Below are 25,020 nucleotides of genomic sequence, written 5' to 3'. Positions count from 1 at the left end.
GCCTCATGGTGAAATCCCTGAGCGGTTTCCTTCCTCTCCGGCAATTGAGTTGGGAAGGAAGCTTGTATCTTTGTAGTGACTGGCTGTATTGATACACCATCCAAAGTGTAATTAATATCTTCACCATGCTCAAAGGGATATTCAGTGTCTACTTTTTTTATCCATCTACCAATAGGTGCCCTTCTTTGCAAGCCATTGGAAAACCTCCCTGGTCTTTGTGGTTGAATCTGTCCTTGAAATTCATTGCTCGACTGAGGGACCTTACAGATAATTGTATGTGTGGGGTACAGAGATGGGGTAGTCATGAAAAAATATGTTAAACACTATTATTGCACACAGACTGTGTCTATGCAACTTATTATTCCTGAACGTATGAAGGCTTGCCATAACAAAGGGGTTGAATACTTATTGACTCAAGACATTTCAGCTTTTCATTTTTAATTAATGCGTAAAAATATCTAAAAACATATTTCCACTTTGACATTATGGGGTATTGTGTGTAAATCAGTGACACAAAATACCAATGTAATCCATTTTATATGCAGGCTGTCACACAACAAAATATTGAAAAAGTCAAGGGGTATGAACACTTTCTGAAGGCACTGTACATCGTTTTACTACCATCAACGCCCAAAATATAAGTGCCTCTTTATGATCTAACAACACTTTTGCTGGATCAAAATTAGCAAGATTCGTGACATTGACACAAGTGCTTTTTAACACTATGACTGATATCTTAGCTGTGAATGAGGGGAAGTGTTAAGATGAGACCACACAGAGCAGTCACCTCCTCTTCACTCAGTATGACAGATGATAAATGTTAAATAAATTAGGATACATGAAATTTCCATGTGGTGGTGGTGGTGTTAGGTTATTATACTGTAATGTAGTGTAGAGGGAGGTATGACTGCCTTGGGTACCATAGAGTTTCAGAGTTCTCACACCCCCTGACCTCCCACTATCTTTTCATAGTAAGAGAGAGAGAGTAGCATCACGTGATAGGCTTCTAGGCCGTATACACAAGACTAGAAACAGAGTGAAATTCCATGAAGAAAGATTTAGAGAGAGAGAATATAACAGGAAGGCAGAGCTACAGAGCAGCCACGACACATAGATGTGTCAAGAGATGTCTGGTAGTAGGCATGGCCAGGAGACCTCTTCAACAAATGTAATCTATTATTACACCACGGGTCGGTTTTTTGTTGTTCTCCAAGTCTAGAGAGACAAGCTCCTGTCCTCTCACTCACCTTCTCACCCTTTCTCATGCAATGTGAGAGAGAGAGAAAGAGGGGAAATGAATGTGTGAGATGGGTGGGTGGGGGAGCGAGTCCTGTTGGTGACAGAGAAAAAGAAGATGTGGGCCATGAGTAAGTACACCCAGCCCCCTGACTGAAACCACAGCCACCAACCAACCACATATACAGAGATACACACAGCCAGCTGGAACCATGGCCTACTGCTGACGGCAGCCCTCTGGCCATCTCCATCTCTCTCCCTCTTACTCTCTTTGCATGTTCATTTGTTGGATATGTTTTATTGATTAATGTGTGGTAATGTGTGATTAGTGAGGAAAATTTGGACTCCTTGTTGCTATCAGCGATGGCCGTTCTTTTCATTAGATCATTTCCTCCTGTGGTTGCCCGATGCAGGGAAAATGTGCAAGTGAGAAAATGCCTATTGTTTCTCCTCTATTCTGTATCAGATGATTTTGTTTACAGAATTTGGATGGCTTTACTGTTTAACTGTTTGTATGTCTTCAAGAGTGTGTCCTGAATGGTGTAGCCTGTGTGACTTTATGCCTGTGTGTGACTGTTCACGTTTGTGAGTGTGTGCACTGTATGCATGCACATGTGTATGTGACTTTGCCTGTTTGCATTGGACTTTGCCTGCTTGCAGATGCACAATAACATGTGGTATGTGTGTGTATGTATTCATGTGTTTGTGTCTCTGGGAGAGCTTAAGGCCATCTCTGGTTGATGTGTTAAAACCACAATAGTCAGTGACATTGGGCTGGGCCCAGCACTCGCTTCTCTGGCCCCACACCCCGCTCTAGAAAAAAAAATACTTTATTTTCTTGTTTATTAGATACAGACAAGTTATTTTGTGCGTCATATCTTTTTGCTTTTTTAGTTTTAATATAATCTTAATTAAGTATCTATTTTCAATCAATAATTAATACAATTCATGAGTTGACAATATTTTTAAATACACATTGCAAAATAGAAGGCACACGTTTAAAAAATACTTCAATTTGTTGGTCATTAGAGATAATAATAATAAATACTGATAATAAAAAAGTCCTGTAATTATTGCTAAAGTTTTGCTTGTATGCAGTCTATTTAATGGTATCCAGTCCATTTAATGGGTAGCCACCAGGGAGGGAGGTGGGAGGTGGCCGGAGTACTGGCATGGTTTGGTAGGTCGTCATCATGAGCTTCCATTTGAGTGGACCTGACTACTGCAGGACCTGTGTCATCAGGGAGGGGAGAGTCTTGGGATGGCTCTTCACTGGCGGACTCAAAGCTGTCATCGTTCTCTTCGTCACTCTTGTTCTCTGGTGTGCTGTCAGACTGACTGCAAGACTGGCTGTTGCACTCGGGTTTGTGTTTTCTCTCCTCTTCACCCCTCTCTGTTAACTTGTCCCCTTCTTCCTCACCCCTCTCCACTCCCTTGTCCCCTTCTTCCTCACCTCTCTCTGCTCCCTTGTCCTCCTCCTCCTCACCGCTCTGCTGCTCAGCTTGTTAGGGGAGGGAGGGATCTGGGGGTCATCGGGCTTGTCTGCTGGCTAAGTTAGTTGTTGAGCTTCAGGTTCTGCTCCCCTTCCACCATTCTTTGCTCTGTTGCTGTAGGCTTGTAGACAGTTGAAGTAGGTGTGCCATTGCAGAGTGTTCACTTGCTTTCATTCGTGCACTCTTTAGACTTGTGGCTGAACTCACTGCATCTCCAGCACTTGACAGTCTTGCAATCCTCCAACTGGTGGTCACTGGCTTTACAGACATAGCAGTGGGTGGTCTGGCCTGGGTAGAAGATTCTGCAGCTGTGTGGCCCCAGCATGATGTTGTTGGAGATCTCTACAGCTTCACCATCTGTTCCTCTCTTGGTCTGGACCTTGTACCTCCTTAGGCCATACCATATCCCATTGTTGTCTACTGGTTTTAAGGCAAGCTGAAGGAGAGTGCAGTAATGTTGCAGATACAGTTCTATGTCATGGTCAGAGACTCTTCCTGTCCGAAAATTACAGTTATAGTCTTCTCATCCACGTTGAATGGGGACTCCACTTCCCAGTCACTCCAATTCTGCTCATGTACATTTGCATTGCGGTGAAACTAGTGTAGGGGGTTGTTTGAGAAAAATAATATTTCATATTCTCGCCGGTTTGGGAGGGGTATGTAAGAATATACATTTGCAGCAGTGAACCACTGTGTTACGCGGAGTGGAACAGGTGAACCCAAGAGCAGACTCAAACGAGGAGACTGGGATGAAGTAACCAAGGTATTTATTGAAACACAGGGGGAAGATGGAGTGCAGGCCAGGGGAAGTTTGGCAGGTCGCAGGAAACCAGGTGCGGAGGCGGAGGCTGAGGCTGGAGCGAGAGGTGTTGGGACAGGGTAAGCAGGTCCGGATGGAAATCCAAGGGAGCAGTAGAGTGGGACATCCAGGACAGAGTAGCAGAATTGACGTGGGACTGGAGACAGGGACCAGAGTCAGAGCGGGTAGAACTGTAGCAGAGAGGAAAACCGTGTCAGGCAAGGGAAAAGAGGCACAACAGGATCTAAACAGGAACAAACGGTTAGAAACGTAGACTGACTGAGCAGAGATTACGAACTGGCAGCGTAGAAGTGGCAGGGCTGAGTATTTGTAGAGGTCTTGATTATGGAACAGGTTGCAGCTGGTCGGTATCTGCTCTGACTCCAGCACACCTGTCTCCGTCCACATAATCACAGAGAGAGAGAGAGAGAGAGAGCATTGGGGGAGTGGTGGCAGGTCAAGGAGACACAGGATGAGCAGTAGAGGGCGTGGCAGGAGCAGATATAACACACTGGGAGTCGAGCAGTAAGTTTTCAGCCACGTACTCTCTACTAGGCACCTGTCCTTCCAACAAGATTGGGAACCATGATGGAAAATGTGCTCAGTTGTGATAAACGAGGGGGACCACGGCACCTAGACCGCATCCTAACATCGTGTATTCACAAATTGAGTCCAACCCCAGGTCGCTCTCTGACCAGAGAGAGTCTTGTGTTTGCATCCTCACCTGTCGCTCCATTCGTGCTTGTGATGCTGGTTTCAAAACCAAAGCCTTATACAGACTGCTTCATTGGAGCTCAGAGCCAGGAGCATACTTGAACACAAGGGAACATATCACAGTGGAAAGCAGAACAGGTGAGACAAAAACAAAGAAAGGAAAAGTACACTAAATGCCAACCAGCCATAACCCCCTCCCCAAACCCCTCCACCCCAGACCCCCAAGATTCAGGTTCCTAGAAAGACAGGAGCAGCAGCAGGGGAGCAGAGGGACGGATGTAGGAAGAGACGCCCCTGAACCCCCCCCCATCAGAGACAAGACACAAACCCACCGAGCCTACCACTCCGTCTCAACAACCTGCCCACCCCTCGCCTGCACTCCCTGAAACCCTGGGGAGAAGGCTGCCAGCCCCCCGCCACAGTAACCACAGTGCTCTGGCAAGCTCCACTCCAGAACATCAAGGCAGTGGCACACTCAACTCCACTGTCTGCTGCTCACAGGATACAATACAATGAGTGTACAAAACATTAAGAACACCTGCTCTTTCAATGACATAGACTGACCAGGTGAATCCAGGTGAAAGCTATGATCCCTTATTGATGTCACTTGTTAAATCCACTTCAATCAGTGTAGATGAAGAGGAGGAGACAGGTTAAAGAAGGATTTTTAAGTCTAGAGACAAGTGAGACATGGATTGTGTATGTGTGAAATTCAGAGAGTGAATGGGCAAGACCAAATATTTAAGTGCCTTTGAATGGGGTATGGTAGTATGTGCCAGGCGCACCGGTTTCCGTCAAGAAGTGCAAAGCTGCTGGGTTTTTGAAGCAGTTTCCCGTGTGTATCAAGAATGGTCCACATGGGAGTCAACATGGGCCAGCATCCCTGTGAAACGCTTTCGACACCTTGTAGAGTCCATGCCCAGATTAATTGAGGCTGTTCTGAGGGCCTCTGACCTGTTTCAATCCAAGATGTCGTGTGCTGAGTCACACAGTGATCTCCAATGTAGTTTTCACTGTAATTCAATGGACATCAATTATAATACAGTTATCTTCGCAATATCACTTCTTTACTTCACCTGTTTAGTAAAATCCTGTCATCTTCTAGCAGCTCTTTTCATCTTTGTTGTAGTGTGGGAGAGTGTTTCTATTTCTGTGGTGGAGATCATTTAAATGACTTGTCACAGGAAGAGAGTTGTGTGGGTTGTGTATTATACACATTCCACACTGCATAGACACCAGTGATGTGTGTGTCAATAACCTCCCATAGCAAGATTACATGGTTAAAGTAAGGTCCCTGTTTTTACGTGAGACTTTGGTATTTAAACACAATCAAGTGACCTTAATGTACACACTTCCTACCCTCAGTATGACTGTTGCTACCGGTATCTCCAAGTTACCTGTGACTCAGTAGCATAGAACATTGACTCTCAGACCAAGATGGACAGGTTTGGATATGTGCTTGGTCCTTTCTTGTGTACGGTAGCAGGATCAGTCCTCTCTAGAGGTAAGACAACAGGCAGGATGTGAACAACAAGCTGAACACCGAGCACAGGTTTCCATTACAGAAGTTGGTTAACAACTGGGAATATCAGATTTATCTAGCTGATAGACTATTTCTGATTAGAAAATCTCTGGTGTAGATTAGAAAAATCTGGAAAAATAACCAATATTATGCATCATTGTCACATACTGTAATTATGTGTGTAAGAGCCAAATTAATGTTACAGTATGAGTTTAATAGATTAACATTTTAAATTTCTAGCCTTTAGGTAAATGCTTTGAATTGTACACTGAGAGGTATAGACTTTGAATGCACTGTAAAGGTTGGCTGGTGGGTTTTTTGTTGAGATTTCCCACAATCCATTGTTCAGCAACTGCTTCAAAATCAAACCAAATCAATTGTTTTCTGTCATGTCATCAGTTAATGGATGCGAGGGTAAAGAAAAGGGGATGTTACTGACAACAAAGAGATAGCAAACACTCCAGATTCAACTGTGCATACAAGTGGTAAGTTAAAGAATTCAGCCTCTATCAAGATTTCAACTTTATAATATGAGATTGGTGTTTAATGTTTTGCATGATTTTTATTGAATTTGAGGATCAATTCAGTACAGATATGAATCATTTTAATACATTTAACTTACGAGCAATAAAACATATTAGATATTTTTAGGATTGAGCTTGACTGAAAACTGACCAAAATAGGTTATTGTTTTTGCAAAAGTTTGTGTTGTTTATTAATATACAGCTAGGTGATCAATGGTAAAAAATATATTCTGATAATGTGTAGAATTGTGAATATCATTAGGAGAATTGAAAAGGAAATATGTTGCATTTGTAATTTGATTGCATTGTATGGTAGGATTGTATGTTATTTTATGAATGATTGGGTTCATATGTCATATTTAGAAACGTTTGAAAACTTATAGAGACGTAGATCTATTTAGTAAAAAGCTCAAAATGTATTTATCACAACAGATCGTGAGATTTCAGTTTGAATTGCTTGACTTTAAACAATGCCGGAGTAGGGTAGTCCTTAGAGAAAGACCTGCTTTTGAAATGGTTTTTTTTAACAGTGTGCAGGTGGCCATGATGCATTTCTTACCCAAACCACAGGCTTTGGCATTTTAACTGAATATTTATCAACAGGTGTGTGTGTTTCACATTGACATACGAAGATGAGGAATACTAACTCAGAGCAACATGAGTGACATTACAGCTTACTATAAGTGTGATGTGTGTAAATGTGTGCCAATCTGTAATTGTACATTTTCACAGAGCAATTTTTAGAGATAATAGAGTTTTAAAAAATGTGATGAATGACTATGTTACATTACGTGGAAAATTCATTAATGAAAGGTAATGTTATCAAAAAATGTATTATCTCTAATTTCGCAATCTCTTACAGTAGAAACACATATTTATATATCAAAACTATTTTATGTCCATTACTTAATTGCAGAAAAATGTCATTACGATCCCAACAAATTTCACATTCTCCAGAAATTCTGTAAGTGAGGTGAATGATTCTGTGGATAAATATACTGTGTACAAAACATTAGGAACATGTTCTTTTTTCATGACATGACCAGGTAAATCCAGGTGAAAGCTATGATCCCTTAACGATGTCACTTCAATCAGTGTAGATGAAGGGGAGGAGACAGGTTAAAGAAGCCATGAGATAATTGAGACATGGATTGTGTATGTGTGCCATTCAGAGGGTGAATGGACAAGACAAAACATTGAAGTGCCTTTGAACAGGGTATGGTAGAAGGACCGGTGCACCGGTTGTGTAAAGTACTGCAAGGCTACTGGGTTTTTCACACTCAACAGTTTCCCGTGTGTATCAAGAATGGTCCAATAACTAAAGGACACAACTGTGGGAAGCATTGGAGTCAACATGGGCCAGCATTCCTGTGGAACGCTTTCCACACCTTATAGAGTCCATGCCCCGACAAATTGAGTGCAACTCAATATTAGGAAGGTGTTCTTATTGTTTGGTATACTCAATGTATGTCTTTAGGGCATTGGTATTTGTAGAAAAATGAAATGAAAAATCTAGAAATAATATTAGTTCGTTGTTGTTCTTTAATACAGAGAAACACTTTGTCAAAGAATCTGTCATTAAGTGAATTTTGAATGACTCCTCGTCTCTTGTCTGTTCTGTAGGTATTTATCTCTCTCACTCTAGCCACCTTCCCCTTGCCTCAGCTCTGTCATGCCTCGCTCATTCCTGGTCAAGAGTAAGAGACCAGGATCTCATCCCCCTTGCTTCTCTAAAGGCACCAGACACACAAACCCTGACCAGCCACAACCTCATACAAATCATCACGACAGGCAGAACAGGGCATGGCAGGAAGTAAGGTCTCCACATCGGAGCCCCTTCCAGGAGGACCAGGGCAACTTGTGCTCAGGGTCAGAGGTCAAGGACACCCTGGATTACCCCTGCCCTAGCTGGGACGCCATGGCAACCAGACCACACAGCACCTCGCCAGCTGACCTCTGGACCAGCTGGTCTGCAGGTACCCGACTGATCCTGATTTTATGGCTCTACACTTTATTTATTGTAAATAATAAATAAGTAGATGTAGATATTTGTTATATTTGTATTCCATCGCGTTAAACACTTCACATTGCCTCAATTTGATTGTCATAACTATCTTTATCAAATCAAAAATACTTTTTTTTATTTCAAACTCAATCTACTAGTATGCCACTTACTCCACAGAAACCGGAGGGTACGATGGTGTGGAGCCATCCGAGTCTGCCCTGCCCTGGTCCCTACACTGGCCCCGGGGCCCTGACAGAGAGAGGGAGCTGGAGAAACTGGTCCATGTCTTACTGAGCCACAGGCCACATATGGACCTCAACTCCACCAGCCCATGCCCCCTCTGTGAAAAGGTAAGAAGAACCAGCAAGGGTCAGGAATTACAATATAATCAGAACAGCACATCCGCCCTTATAGGGTGTATCAACCAAAAGTGTGTGGTTCCAAACCATGCAACCCCCTTCAGGCATGACTAAAATAGAATAAATGAGATACTGTTTGGTGTTTGTGACCTGAGACAAGAGTGACGGTAGAGTGGTGGAAATTGTACTCGACAGGGCTCTGTGACATGTCAGAAAATGACATAACAGCAGATTTGTTTGGTGTGAGAATTGAGGCTGTGAGGGGTAATTGTGTTGAATATGGTTGACATCTCTGGGAGTATGAGCTACATCTGCTGTTACTCTTAGCTTTCTCTTTTCTCAGGTCTTGTCCTCAGGAGCTGTACTGAAGACTCATTTACTCAGGTCACGTGCATACGTGCATGCAGTTCCATTGGCCACATCAGCCAAAGCCCCAGAGCACCCCTACGAGTTCAAACAAGCTCTGGGCATGTACGGAAGACCAAAGGTATATCTGGCAGAAGTACATTGGTGGAGGTCTCTCACACAAACTATATAAAAATACAAAATGGCAAAATCCTAACCACATCTCTGTGAATGTGTGTGTCCAAGGAGCGTAGCTATAGCTGTAAGGAGTGTGGGAAGGTATTCAAGCGCTCCTCCACCCTGTCCACCCACCTGCTCATCCACTCTGACACCAGGCCCTACCCCTGCCAGTACTGTGGCAAGAGGTTCCACCAGAAGTCAGACATGAAGAAACACACCTTCATACACACAGGTATATGTATATACTGTATCTTATACCATCTATTGCATCTTGCCTATGCTGCTCGGCCATCGCTCATCCATATATTTATATGTACATATTCTAATTCCATCCCTTTAGATTTGTGTGTATTAGGTAGTTGTTGGGGAATTGTTAGATTACTTGTTAGATATTACTGCACTGTTGGAACTAGAAGCACAAGCATTTCGCTACATTTATTTGATTTGAGGTGCGGGGAGGTACACTGTAAGGACACATACACAAATGAGCATAGTGTGTGTTGAACATAGATCAGCTGGTGTGTGTACAATATAGTACAACTGACATACACATTGTGCAAAGGTCACTTACATCTTAAGTTAGGAATCTGCCCTACACACTGGCTACTGTCACAGAGTATCTCTCTTCTTGAAGTCCATGTCATGTCCTGCTGTCTGTCCCTGTCTGTCTCAGGTGAGAAGCCCCATGTGTGCCAGGTGTGTGGCAAGGCCTTCAGCCAGAGCTCCAACCTCATCACCCACAGCCGTAAACACAGCAGCTACTGGCCCTTCAGCTGCACGCACTGCCAAAGCAGCTTCCAGCGCAGACTGGACCTACAGCGCCACCAGGAGACACAATGTTTTCATAGCAGCGTGTACACACAGAGCTGAGGCCACGGGTATAATGGAGATTTGTATTACACAAGTACTGTATGTAGCAAAAGAATGAGTGCTTTGTATAGAGATTGTTGACCGGTATTTGCAGTTCCGTTTTTATATGGTACTTTGATCAGTGACTGAAGCTAAGCACATTACTTATGTTCAAGTTATTTGGGCATTTGTTTTTGTGGATTTGCGTTCGCTCACAGCTTTTCTGGTTGACCATTTGGATAGTGCCTTGTTGGCACCTGATCACTTTGTTAACATCTCTAGCAATGTTATATATAGTGTACGAGCTGGATTCCATCCATAGCGCAGAAGATCAGCGTTGTAGCCGGTTGAAATGTAAAGGTCATTTTCGATTGAGCCAACATATGCAACGTTTACCATGAATGCTGTCTCCGCCAACACGGAAACGTTGCCTTTAAATGTCAGTCACGCTTTAACGCTACGGATTGAATCCAGCCCTTTAGGCCCTGGACTCTACTGTGCTGTATGTCTAAAAGACACCTTATTAAAAAAAGGTGGTTTTTAGAGTGACAAAGCAAACCCCTATTTCCCACGGTAATTGGCCATTTTCCTCAGAGAGCCGTTGCAAATGTAGCTCCCATTGTTGGTGTATGAATGAAGCTGCCATTTTCACTTCCCTGTGGCAGCCCACCCAAGGGGATAATAATATACATTCAGGCCATGTGGAACATGTGAAAAATAATGTCTCTGACTGCAGTACGAGCAGAGAGAGACAATGATTATGTTGAAATGATGATGATGATGATGATTATGCGAGACAACTATGGCGAGACAACGTGACTGTATATTTTCAGTGTCACATCCTGGTCAGCATGAGTATATATTAAAAGGGATTTAGATATAAAAAATGAAATACTCTGTTTAAGTTTAGAATTTATGGGGTGTCATTCATTGTTCTGACCCGCAATTTATTTGAAGATAAAACACAAAAACTCAGTCACAGATATTTAATTTAAATAGCAACAGCACAGATAATATCAAACAAAGAGTCACAATTACAACATAGATATATACAATAAGGATCTGTATAATGGCAATTCCCCTCACACATATTCTACTCATGACATATATTTGACTTCATGTGTTCCTCCTCTTTAAACTCTGTAGTGCTTGTTTCTGTTGTAACATTAGACTAGGCTAGGTTCAGATTCATGCTCATCCTATAGCCAGTAATCACACCATTTCATTCTATGAGCCCAGGTTATGACATTGTAGATACAGTGTAATGGATCAAATGCACTGACTAGTATTTCGTCCAACACTTTGAGGAGTTGCTGAGGCCATGTACCTGTAGACATTCATGTAGTCTCAGTCTTTCAGACCTTTACACATCTCATTGCTTCAAGAAGTGTACACCAAGTATACAAAACATTATGGACACCTTCCAAATATTGAGTTGCACCCCCCCCCCCCCCCCTCTCCCCTCCCCTTTGCCCTCAGAACAGCCTCAATTAGTTGGGGCATGGACTGTACCAGGTATCGAAAGCATTCCACAGGGATGCTGGCCCATGTTGACTCCAATGCTTCCTATAGTTGTGTCCTTTAGGTAGTGGACCATTCTTGATACACACAGGAAACTGCTGAGCGTTGCAATTCTTGACACAAACTGGCACCTACTATCATACCCCGTTCAAAGGCACTTAAATATTTACTCTTTCCCATTCACCCTCTGAATGGTACACATACACAATCCATGTCTCAATTTTCTCAAGGGTAAAAAAGTATTATTTAACCTGTCTCCTCCCCTTCATCTACACTGATTGAAGTGGATTTAACAAGTGACATCAATAAGGGATCTTAGCTTTCACCTGGATTCACCTGGTTAGTCTATGTCATGGAAAGAGCAGGTGTTCTCAATGTTTTGTATACTCAGTGTATGTGTTTACACACACACACACACACACACACACACACACACACACACACACACACACACACACACACACACACACACACACACACACACACACACACACACACACACACACACACACACACACACACACACACACACACACCAGACCTGGGTTCAAAAACGATTTAGGGTATTTCAATTACTTTCAAAGACATTTCAAAGTAAGTATCTGGATATTTTCAGTACTTAAATATTGGAATGAATTTGTAAATGCTCAACTACACAGACAAGTGTATTTTCAAATACAAATATTAAAATACTGCATTATTTGAAAATACAAAAATACACAGAAAATAAGCATTTAAATAGCAAATACTTAAATATGCATGTATTTGAACCCAGGTCTGACCCACTCACAGACACACACCAGGTGTTTCATCTTCTGTCCCACTTTACCCTCGGTCTCAGATTTACCAGAGAAAACACTGAAAATGAGAGAGATATCACTATTGCAATCTGCAGGTGCTTGACTAATTCACAAAGGGCGCTAGTGCCACCATGATAAGTCTATAGAATACTAGTCTAAATTTGACATTCTCTTTACTTTGTGGTCCCCCAGCTGCTGTGTGTGTTGCTCACGTTCCATCTCACCTCTACACAGAGCTGTTGGAAGAGTCTAATAAGGCAGGGTTAGTATTCTCGATCAGGCCCCCTCTTCTGGTTGGTGGAGGAGCCCCTGCAACCAATCACATGTCAAGTGTGTCACTAACATTTATACATGGTGAATAAACCCATTATTTCCCTCAAAAATCATAAGAAAGTTATAATAGTATCTTGTCTTACACTAGGTCAAATCAAATGTTATTCGTCAAACAACAGGTGTAGACTAACAGTCTACACTAAGAGTGTAGACTAACAGTGTAGATTAACAGCCTACACTAACAGTCTACACTAACAGGATACACTAACAGTGTAGACTAACAGCCCTTCCCAACAACACAGAAAGGAAAATAGAGAAATAATAGAATGAGTAAAGATAACTTGGCTTTATATAAGGGGAACCGAGTCGATGTGCAGGGGTACGAGGTAATTGAGGTAGATATGTACATATAACTATAAATAAAGTAGCAGCAGGTATAGAATGTTCTCTGTTTATTTGTGAATATGGTGGTATAGCTCAGTATTTTGGCCTTTGGTCCAGGATAGACTTTAGGAACTGTCCTGTGTGGTTACCTGTGTGAGAGTAGATGCACCACAGCGCCCCCATCAGGCTGATGCCCATAAGGAAAGCAACAAACACAATCCCCAACACTGAGCCTGTGTCTACCCCAGAGCCTGGGTGACAAAAACATGGGAGGGAAAAGTAGTAGTTAAGCCAAATCCCAGTTACTATCACTGTTGTGATAATACACACATGTAGGAATACCCGGGAGTTGATATTATGGTTAGGGTTGAACCGGGTGAGGACATGAAGCAAGGGTTAGGTTTGAGGCTAGGGTTAGGGTTGAACTGCTAGGGTTAGGGTTGAACCGGGTGAGGACATGAAGCTAGGGTTAGGTTTGAGGCTAGGGTTAGGGTTGAACTGCTAGGGTTAGGGTTGAACTGCTAGGGTTAGGGTTGAACTGCTAGGGTTAGGGTTGAACTGCTAGGGTTAGTGTTGAACCGGGTGAGGACATGAAGCTAGGGTTAGGTTTGAGGCTAGGGTTAGGGTTGAACCGCTAGGGTTAGGGGTTGAGGCAAGGGTTAGGGTTGAACCAGGGTGTGGACATGAAGCTAGGGTTAGGGTTGAGGGTTAGGGTTGGACCAGGGTGTGGACATGAAGCTAGGGTTAGGGTTGAACCAGGGTGTGGACATGAAGTTAGGGTTAAGGTTGAGGGTTAGGGTTGAACCAGGGTGTGCACATGAAGCTAGGGTTAAGGTTGAGGGTTAGGGTTGAACCAGGGTGTGCACATGAAGCTAGGGTTAAGGTTGAGGGTTAGGGTTGAACCAGGGTGTGCACATGAAGCTAGGGTTAGGGTTGAGGGTTAGGGTTGAACCAGGGTGTGCACATGAAGCTAGGGTTAGGGTTGAGCCTAGGGTTAAAGTTACAGTTACTTACTGCTGTGGGCTGGGATAGGCTTGGGCAGCTGAGACACACTGGGCATTTGACCTCTCTGACCTAGAGAGAGAAAGAGAGAGTTGGATAAGAAGAGAGAAACACCCTTTTACACAGAGTGAAAGTGAATTACTTCAGGCCCATGTAATGAGGTGGACCACACCACCAATGACCATCTACTACTCACCAGCAGGTGGCACCAGCTGTCTGGCCACACCAACAGGCTGATAGACCAGCATGGGTCTGGAGAAGTTTCTGTACTCACACTGAGAGAGAGAAGAGAGGAGGATAAGCAGTGGCAGATTTAGGTATAGGCAACATGGGCAGCCACCCAGGGCGGCACCTTGCCGTGAGCGGCACAGGGTGCCCGCACAAAGTTTTTGGGAATGGTGACATTTGCACGATTGGTTTTCTATCGCTCATTTGCACGTCACGTCAATAATATCATGTTGTGTTATTCCAAATGTCTGAATAAAAATGACAGTTAGTGCAGAATGGTGCTTTTTTGTTGCAGGGGGTGTGTGGGGGGGTAAGTCATTACTTTTAGTCATTAATACTACTAGCCATTATGAATATAGAACATGTACTGTACCTGTTGGCTGGATAGTCTAGATACGAGGGCAGGGATACGGAGGCCCCAGGGATTCTGACAGCCACTCTGTATTATGGCCGTTGGAGGCCCCTGGGTCACTGACTCAGGGCCACACAGACGGATGTGACAGTGCAGGAACTGGACAGAGTTGTTGTAGATGGGCCGAAGGACAAAACTGAACCTCAGTCTGTGTATCTGGTCCTCCTCTCCTCCATCGCTCGCCTTCCTTTTGGCTCGTCCTCCTCGTCCTCCTCGTCCTCCTCGTCCTCCTCGTCCCCTCTTCCCACCGTGTTCTCTTTTTCTCAATCCTGCTGTGTTCCTCCAAGCCCTTCCTGGATGCCTGAACGACAGGCCACTAGGTACCTCCTCTTCCTCTTCATAATATTCCTCATCATCCTCCTCTTCCTTCTCATCCTCTTGGCCATGTGTCATGTTGCTGAGTGTCAGTGAGGAGTCAGCGGAGCAGCCGTCTCTAATGACTGACCAGCCAGGGGACACACGGGGGTCTGATAGGGGAGACACCATGCAGGACCGCACCTCCACACCCCCACCGAGGGCCCCCTTGGCGGAAAGCTTGGCAAAAACAGTCAGAGAAAATATGGGTAATACATTACTTTACCATGGTCTTATTACTGAGTTGATATTTTGTAAGTAGAGTGTAATAAGTATTGTAATTACACTAGTACTGTAATTTGTAGTACTCTGTTACAACCTGCTGTGCTCTAGTGCTGTAATAGCAGGGCTACAGAGTTGTTATAGAAAGGACTTATTGTGACATATCTAGATGTGATTATAATAGCCTTCTGGAGGAAGTCTGCTCTGGGCTTGAGGCAGCTGATACTCTAGCAGAGGGAGAAACAAGTAGTACTTGCAGCAGGAGCTACATCAGCAGATAGACAGACAGGCAGACAGGCAGGCAGACACACAATTAAACACACACACATAGCTAGGAAAACTCACCTCCACATAGACACGGTTGTCAGCAGTGATGGCACAAGGACCGGTCTGCCTCTGCTCATAGCCCTCTGTAACAAACAGCTGCAGTGAGACCAGTGGGCCGGTCCTGGCCCTTGGGAGAGGCCCCGGCCCCTGCAGAGTGGGCTGCTCCACAGGAAGGCTTGGGACACTGGGGACTGCAGCAAAACAGCTGAACTAAGAGGACAATGGAAAAGAGGGAGATGTATGGAATGATAAGGACAAGCATAGATATACATGTCTCTCTCTCACACACAACAAACACACACTAATATGAAGTGAAATTGAACCACACACACACACAACCTGTATCATCTCACATGTATGACCAGTGGAGTCCACTCCGTGGGCTCCTTGTCTGTCTCATTGCCCACGGCAACCAGAGGCTTGTTTCTCCATAGCAACACCTGAGAGGATGGATAGACACAAAACATGGCAAGTCATGTACTGTAAGAGCTGAAACACTAGAGCAGATAGGTCAGTGAGAAGTCAGTAGATATATTAGTAGATCGTAGTTCATACACAAACGCATGGGCCTGAAGTAACCTCGCTACATGTGTCTCACTGCCTCCCTCCCTCCTCTCCTGCTCCCTTTCCTCCCAGACCTCCACCACTCCCACTACCCAGCACCCTGCTCCCACACTCCCGTCCCCAGGCCTAGCTACACTCAGGCTGATCAGCAGTGTTCCGGACACTCTGACCTAGGTCACCCATGTGGCGCCTGGGGGAGATAAGACAGACTACTTACACAACCTCAGGGGCCTTTCAGATCACACTAACCAACAACAACACAATTACAGCACTGCTCTTCTACTCTCTTCTCTCGTCCTCTGCCTTTCTACTGTGTATCTCTCGCCATCTATCTCAATCTCACACACAGATACAGACACAGATACACAGAGACACAGAGACACACACACACAGTGAGGGGCTCCATAGTGACCTCCATGTCCCTCTCCCCCTCCCCACCTAGGGGAAGCCCATCCCTGCTCTATCTCCCCATCAGATCTGCCTCTCTGATTAGGCTGCCGGACGTCCCAATTACACAGCTCTTTCTCTTTCTGCTGACTGTGTTTAGCACAGAATCACTTGTAAACGGCTGCACCCAGACGCATGGTTCCATTACCATTTTGGACTCCATTTTAGTGAGACAAAAACATTGCAAAACATGTGGAGACACAAACGTTGCAGAAGCATTTCACAAAACATGTTAAAATGTTCTCTGCAGATATTTTACCCCTTAAAACAACCTCTGTCTTTTTTTTATTTTTATTTTTTTTTATCCCATTTTCTCCCCAATTTTCGTGGTATCCAATCGCTAGTAATTACTATCTTGTCTCATCGCTACAACTCCCGTACGGGCTCGGGAGAGACGAAGGTCGAAAGCCATGCGTCCTCCGAACCACAACCCAACCAAGCCGCACTGCTTCTTAACACAGCGCGCCTCCAACCCGGAAGCCAGCCGCACCAATGTGTCGGAGGAAACACCGTGTACCTGGCCCCCTTGGTTAGCGCGCACTGCGCCCGGCCCGTCACAGGAGTCGCTGGAGCGCGATGAGACAAGGATATCCCTACCGGCCAAACCCTCCCTAACCCGGACGACGCTATGCCAATTGTGCGTCGCCCCACGGACCTCCCGGTCGCGGCCGGCTGCGACAGAGCCTGGGCGCGAACCCAGAGACTCTGGTGGCGCAGCTAGCACTGCAGTGCCACCTTTCTGTCTTACCGCGTTTTTGTACTGCACCCCTCTGGGCTCTCCCTGCAACAGCCCTTCAGTCCCACAGGAAATGACCGGGAATGCCAACAAGAAATGGCTGCTGTTATACTGGGCCAGGCACTGAGGATCCCGCAGTGTCACCTCCGACACCGGGAGAGACAGGGTCTGTGTGAAAGAGAGCATCACAAAAGCGACACTAAGTACCATCATAAGAACCTACAATACACTGTAGGTCTACTTGCAGTATATTGGTATTTGTATGCCATAACCTCACTAACACGCTAACACGCTAAACTACCAGTACAACCATAACCTCGCTAACACGCTAAACTACCAGTACAACCATAACCTCACTAACACGTTAAACTACCAGTACAACCATAACCTCACTAACACGTTAAACTACCAGTACAACCATAACCTCACTAACACGTTAAACTACCAGTACAACCATAACCTCACTAACACGTTAAACTACCAGTACAACCATAACCTCGCTAACACGCTAAACTACCAGTACAACCATAACCTCACTAACACGTTAAACTACCAGTACAACCATAACCTCACTAACACGTTAAACTACCAGTACAACCATAACCTCACTAACACGTTAAACTACCAGTACAACCATAACCTCACTAACACGTTAAACTACCAGTACAACCATAACCTCACTAACACGCTAAACTACCAGTACAACCATAACCTCACTAACACGCTAAACTACCAGTACAACCATAACCTCGCTAACACGCTAAACTACCAGTACAACCATAACCTCACTAACACGTTAAACTACCAGTACAACCATAACCTCACTAACACGTTAAACTACCAGTACAACCATAACCTCACTAACACGCTAAACTACCAGTACAACCATAACCTCACTAACACGTTAAACTACCAGTACAACCATAACCTCACTAACACGTTAAACTACCAGTACAACCATAACCTCACTAACACGCTAAACTACCAGTACAACCATAACCTCACTAACACGTTAAACTACCAGTACAACCATAACCTCACTAACACGTTAAACTACCAGTACAACCATAACCTCACTAACACGTTAAACTACCAGTACAACCATAACCTCACTAACACGTTAAACTACCAGTACAACCATAACCTCACTAACACGTTAAACTACCAGTACAACCATAACCTCACTAACACGCTAAACTACCAGTACAACCATAACCTCGCTAACACGCTAAACTACCAGTACAACCATAACCTCACTAACACGTTAAACTACCAGTACAACCATAACCTCGCTAACACGCTAAACTACCAGTACAACCATAACCTCGCTAACACGCTAAACTACCAGTACAACCATAACCTCACTAACACGTTAAACTACCAGTACAACCATAACCTCACTAACACGCTAAACTACCAGTACAACCATAACCTCACTAACACGTTAAACTACCAGTACAACCATAACCTCACTAACACGTTAAACTACCAGTACAACCATAACCTCACTAACACGTTAAACTACCAGTACAACCATAACCTCACTAACACGTTAAACTACCAGTACAACCATAACCTCACTAACACGTTAAACTACCAGTACAACCATAACCTCGCTAACACGCTAAACTACCAGTACAACCATAACCTCGCTAACACGCTAAACTACCAGTACAACCATAACCTCACTAACACGCTAAACTACCAGTACAACCATAACCTCACTAACACGTTAAACTACCAGTACAACCATAACCTCACTAACACGTTAAACTACCAGTACAACCATAACCTCACTAACACGTTAAACTACCAGTACAACCATAACCTCACTAACACGTTAAACTACCAGTACAACCATAACCTCACTAACACGCTAAACTACCAGTACAACCACATAGTGAAAGTGACCTGCAGAATGTGTCTGTCCACGGCCACGTTGAGTCGTCCGTCCTGACACTGCACACTGACGGCCTCCCAGCCCCCACTGGTCCTTCCACCTCCCTCACTCAGCCACTGTCTCAGCCTGCGCTCCTGGACCCAAGGGGTCCTGCCATCCAGCATACGCACAGGGGGGCCACCTTCTGTGGGGAGGGAGAGAAAGAGAGAGAGGTGTGCTAACACACAGAACAGCACCTTTTTAGGGATAACATGACCTTCAATATAGGGAGACAACATAATTAATCAGGAGAAACACCAACACAAACACACTGTTAGGAAACACAAAATAAACCATCCAGTTCACTCACACAATGAGGGACACAAGAGACACACACAGGTCCTGACCTGTCCCTCCCCCAGCCAGTCTGATCACAAAGTGATTGGCCAGGTCAGCCTCAGTGTATGAGGCCACTTTGGGAAAGCCACTCTGATTGGCCCAGCTCAAAAGGTCATGGGTGGTAGAGAGGTCAGAGGTGAGCAAGCTAGTCAGTGTCAGGTCAGGCTCTGGAGGGTAGAGTGGGGACACGCTGTTGGAGGACTGAGAGGAAAGAACAAGGGAGATAGAGAAATGGTTTTAAAAAATGCATAAATGGGATGTTTATGTTAGAAGATAACCTGGCAAGCCCTGTCAAAGCCAAGTTGAATGTGTTTATTTAACAAGATAACCTGAGAGATATGTCCATTGATATTCTGAACTCACGTTGAGGTTTTGAAATCATGTTTAGCTTGGCCTTCACTCAATGATTGTATTGCTCCTTTAATTTCTTTACCTATTTTGTCCATTTCATCATTATTTTTTACTTATAACCCTTTTATGACTTTTATACCAAACTCTAGAACAGGTGAAGGACCCATTCTAGCCCACATGATAGGAGAAATACCATAATGTGTCAAGTTTTACTGGATAGGATCCTCACATAGACAGAGATGTGTCCCCGGAGCCCTGGGACTGTGAGAGCCCAGTTGACTGGAACGGCACTACTGAGGATCAGCACCAACTTGTGCCACCCAGCATTGGCCACTGGGGGCACCAGAGAAATAGTCACCTCCACCTGCAAAGAGCTGGGATAGAGGAAGAGACCGGTCACTGAAAGGCATAGAGAGGGAGAAAATGCATATAAAATGATTAAGGGATAACTCAATAGCTCAACAATGTATTACTTGAACAGCTTCAGAGATTGATATTCTCCACATGATTTTCTTCACATGCTGGAGACGTCCTAAACTTACCCACAAAGCCCTGACCCTGCTGAACAGAGCTTGATGACATGCACTTCTGGGTCGCCTCCGCCAACTGGAGAACAGCCCTGTACTTCCTGTGGCTGCAGGTCAGAGGTCAGGTAGTTGTGTGACAGGAACAGAGACTGCAGCTGGCACACGTTGGGCATGGTGGTATCTGGAGGGCAGAGGGGAGACTTGGTTGGAGAGGAAGAGAGAAGGTCAGAAAGACCAGGGTTGTGTATTAGTTGTATGTTTGTGGGGCTGGCTCACCCTCGCCCACACGGACGTAGACGCGGTTGGCACTGGCTGTGTGTGTGAGGGAGGACAAGGAGCCATGGCGATGTATTGCCCAGCGCAGCAAAGCCCGCGGACGGAAAGGCAGAGAGGGCACAGGCTGCACCTGCACTGCCAGACTGTAGGGCTGCACTGTAGAGTTAGGAGAGACCTGGGGCAAAGGGGGGACACTGTGGTTACAGAGAGAAACATGATAACACATAGTAATAGAATAATTCATTTGTGGAAGCCTATGTTTCTAAAACAACACACTTGCACAGACATACAAACACACTGGAAGGGTCAGTACTTTTATCAATTCCTTACGGGAGGAAGCAAATACTCTCATCAAAACTGTGTTTTTTTGGGGTGAATGACAGATGAATGGTACACACACACACCACACGAGCACGCACGCACGCACAGACTGACCTGCACCAGCACAGGCAGATCCGGGGGTAGCCTCTCAGCCTCCAGCCACCAGCGCACTGGTTGCTTGGAGCTCAGTACCAGGATGAGGGTTTGACGGGGAGGATGAGACAGAGACAGGGGTCTCAGGAGCACAGTCACCTAGAAGGGAAGAGAGGGGGTCAGGGCAGGGAGGCACAACGTATTGGGAGTGCTTGTGGGTATGGGTGTGTCCTACTGTGAGAAACAAAGAGGGAGCACCTGTTTGTCAGGGCTGCGTGTCCCTCTCCCCACAGCGATCACATGGGTCTCTTTCTCCCCACTCTCTCTGGCTGCACAGCCCGGGCCGGCCTCAAAGCGCTCCAACAGCCCCTGCACGGGGTGAAGCTCCCCCGCTGGAGACAGAGAGCACTGCAGTTCCCCACAGTCAACTGCACAGTTGCAAAGACAACCAGATGTCACTCAAGATGGAGCTATGGCTGTATACTCTTTTTACAGGGAACATTGAGGACAAACTAATAAAGATTGGGTTTCTGTTGGGAGAGATAAAATGAAAAAGAAAACACTTGATGTCCCTGAAAAAGACATCATAGAGAGACCATCTGAACTTGGTATGAGGTTTGGTAATAGGCAGGATGGACATGGCCAGCAGCAGACTCTCTGCTCTCACTGACAAACAGGAGAAACAAGTCTCTGTCAATCCGCCACATAAACACACTAGTGCTCCACTCGACTGCTCTGGTCTCAGACGAGCCCTCTCACTCAGCCTCTCTGTCTACGTCTCAGTCTGTCTCTGGTTCTTGCTCTCTTCTTCCAGTCAGTGGCTGTTGGCCCACTATTACTAAAAGACAGCTTGTTGTTCTCGGACTGAACAGAGCTAACTGGGGAGTGCCCCCTGACTGAACTTTGAGTTTTTTTTCTTCCCGTCTCTGAATATTTCACTTTCACTTTGCTAAACCAAAATCTGACCTTTGACACATAGCTCTTTGAAAGCAGAGTCACTCTGGGAGGTGCTTTTGAGAGAAAGTAGTAAAAAGGTACTATTCAGTATGGAAACATCCTGTAGAATTAACAGTACCTCTATAACTGTCTCCTACCTCTTCAAAGAATATCTTAAAGAATCCCACAGCACCCCCCCATTTTTAAAAATTATAAATAAAAATATCCTTTCATGAACTCACACTTGACCCCCCCCTCCCACTAGCACTGACTTTGCTGGCAGCTACTTTATTGAGGAAAATGTACTTAATATGACTGCGATATGTGGTTGTCCGACAAAGCTATCTAAAAGATGAATGTACTAATTGTAAGTCAATCTGATTAAGAGCGTCTGCTAAATGACTAAAATGTCTTGTTTCCCTTACGTCCTGTTCTCTCCCCCAGTAGAAAGAGGCAGAAGAGAATCCACCCGGTCCCTGACACCATCATGACTATTCTCCAGGAGTGAATTCAATGAGATAGTCCCTCTTGCGACATCTTGAGGGGGAAAGAGAGTGATTAATACAGTGGTCTAGACGGAGTCTTTAACAATAGACCAAGTTCTCCGTGTGCATAATGTAATATTGGACAGGCTGAGAGAACGGATTATAATATGTATCCAAATAGAGGAGGAACAAACACTAGAGCAAGGACAGAGTTTACCCAGGGAACAAACAACATCAAAGTCATCTCTCCCACTGGATTCTCATTATCACTGCATTATCAGAACTTCCTCATTCTTCTCCCATTCTGGACAGTATCAGAGTCTTGGTGAAATGTTTCTTCTCTGTGTTCTGCAAATTGCAACTCTCAAACATTTGTCAATAATATGCTTTAAAGGCTAAATCTGTGATTTCAAAATGCCTGACTGATAAGATGGGGGCTGCGGAAAAGTAAGCACTCTCAAATTGATAGAAGCTTTGGATACCATGCAATCAGGTCTGACATTCAGTGAGATTGACATGATAGTATTAAACATATTTTGACTCCATTGTTTGTTTATATAGAATACAAATAGGTCTGTACATCTTTCCTTAGCCTTGTTGAGTACACAATGCAATATGATCAAAGGTCATATACCCACTTATCTCATAATTGTCATGTGCATATCTTTATTCTGTGCCTGATAGTGACACACGTCATATAATGCTGTGAGACAGAATTGGAGGTCGTTGTTCTGCACCGGGTGACCAGTTTATTGTCCTTGGGTGGGCTCCCGAGTGGCGCAGCTGTCTAAGGCACTTCATCTCAGTGCTAGAGGCATCACTACAGACCCTGGTTCGATTCCAGGCTGTATCACAACCGGCTGTGATTGGGAGTCCCATAGGGCGGGGCACAATTGGCCCATCGTCGTTAGGGTTTGGCCAGGGTAGGCCTTCATTGTAAATAATAATTTGTTCTCAACTGACTTGCCGAGTTAAATAAATACAAAAAGAATCAGAGGACGTCCAGACAACACACACCGACTCATTGAAATAATGACAAGACATTAACTGGCGCGCAAAACGCAAATCTCTTCTATTCAAACTTGCCCAGAAAGAACTTACCACGAACTGCAAAATAACGGCTAATGGGACCGGAAACAAAAATGTAACAATTGATTGGCCTTGATGGGTACTATGAGGATGCAGAGGAATAAACTATTTTTCTCTAACAGTGTCATTCAAAACAGTTTTTATATTATTTGTCTCATGTTGCTGAATCCCTTGGCTAATTCATGACAAATATTTAGAACTTCACTCGAAGAAAAAATGCATTAACCCAGTCAGAATTCTCTAGAAATAATACAAAAATAAATAGTCAATAAACCTACAATGATTCAATTTAAACGGACCACTACTCACTGCACTTCGAAGATCTACAGCACTTCGAAGATCTCTCTTGACTTCTGAATAGACTATAATAAAAAATCGTAACTCACCTGTGACAGTTCCCTGTGGAGCTAGACGTTGAAAGCAGACTGTAGATCAATTATTGATTCTCAGGTTAAGACCATTCAATAATTAGTTAAGACCAGTGACCGCAGGACTGTATTGGCGTATTACACAGCGGGCTACACACCCTCCGTCCCCTCTTTCAATACTAGAGAAAATAACAGAAAATTGCCTTTACCAAATCTATGTGCTGCTTCAGGCGTCCAGAGACGCACTGGATGGCATTTCAGATGGGGTATTGCCTTGACATCATCATTTCCGATAAACCAAAGAAATCAAAAGTTAAGACAGCTTATTTTTTTTAGAGGTGGTATACGGAATTTAAAGAGATTCCCGCGAAATAGTATAAAAGCCAGGGGAGGGGCAAGGAATGGGGCGATAGACGGGAGAGAGAAAATTGAATAGGTTCTAAAAACGCACAGAAACGTAGAAGGCAACAGGAAGAAGAGAGTGAGAGAGGACGAAGCGTAAAGGGGAAGAGGAGGGATGGTGGGAGGGTAAATAAATAGGAACGGAAGGCTGGACTTGAGAAGTTGGAGAGGCAGGGGTAAAGTGAGATGAATGCAGAGGGAGGAGGGAAAGGAAAGAGAGATTAATGAGAGATGGAGAAAAATAATTAGACCATAAAGTACATTGTAATTATTTTTATTCAATGTACTATTGTAAGGCTTCCAGCTGCAACAGGATTGTGAGTTTGCTCAACAAAATATCATTCCAGTTGATTCAACATAGAATTGTTTGCATATTTCCCAGTGTAAAATGAAACTCTTTATGACAATAGATTACATACATCATAAGGATTTTCTTTGAGGGCCTAGTTACACCCTAACACAGTGGCCTGAAACTCCTGGTTTATATGCTGTATTAAGCCTGCAAGTCACATTCTGGCTTGCAAAGTTTTGCTTAATCCATTTTAGAATCCAGCCAGAGTGAGGATTTCCAACAATTGGAACATTTATTCACCCGCAA

General features: G+C 44.4%; 2 protein-coding genes across 2 annotated transcripts; one reads left to right on the top strand and one right to left on the bottom strand.

Annotated features, from left to right (window-relative positions):
• The first annotated feature begins 7,960 nt into the window (after window positions 1–7,960).
• Window positions 7,961–10,047, top strand: LOC120045789 (zinc finger protein Gfi-1b-like). The gene is made up of 5 exons (XM_038990720.1): window positions 7,961–8,264; window positions 8,471–8,643; window positions 8,996–9,139; window positions 9,244–9,564; window positions 9,874–10,047. The coding sequence occupies exons 1-5, from the start codon at window positions 7,961–7,963 to the stop codon at window positions 10,045–10,047; spliced, it is 1,116 nt and encodes a 371-aa protein (XP_038846648.1).
• Window positions 10,048–12,058: 2,011 nt separating this feature from the next.
• Window positions 12,059–24,490, bottom strand: engl (endoglin, like). The gene is made up of 18 exons (XM_038990439.1): window positions 24,230–24,490; window positions 24,039–24,059; window positions 22,504–22,615; window positions 21,401–21,570; window positions 21,164–21,301; window positions 20,729–20,903; window positions 20,468–20,633; window positions 20,155–20,299; window positions 19,583–19,775; window positions 19,208–19,380; window positions 17,309–17,464; window positions 15,903–15,989; window positions 15,568–15,759; window positions 14,608–15,180; window positions 14,203–14,281; window positions 14,019–14,078; window positions 13,154–13,255; window positions 12,059–12,656 (listed from the first exon to the last, which is right to left on the bottom strand). The coding sequence occupies exons 3-18, from the start codon at window positions 22,565–22,567 to the stop codon at window positions 12,574–12,576; spliced, it is 2,556 nt and encodes an 851-aa protein (XP_038846367.1). The 5' UTR covers window positions 22,568–22,615; window positions 24,039–24,059; window positions 24,230–24,490; the 3' UTR covers window positions 12,059–12,573.
• Between the last annotated feature and the right edge of the window lie 530 nt (window positions 24,491–25,020).

This window comes from Salvelinus namaycush, chromosome 4 (genome assembly GCF_016432855.1).
Source record: "Salvelinus namaycush isolate Seneca chromosome 4, SaNama_1.0, whole genome shotgun sequence".
Lineage (NCBI taxonomy): Eukaryota > Metazoa > Chordata > Actinopteri > Salmoniformes > Salmonidae > Salvelinus > Salvelinus namaycush.
The sequence above is the reverse complement of the archived record's forward strand: the minus strand, read 5'-3'. Positions and strand labels throughout refer to the sequence as shown.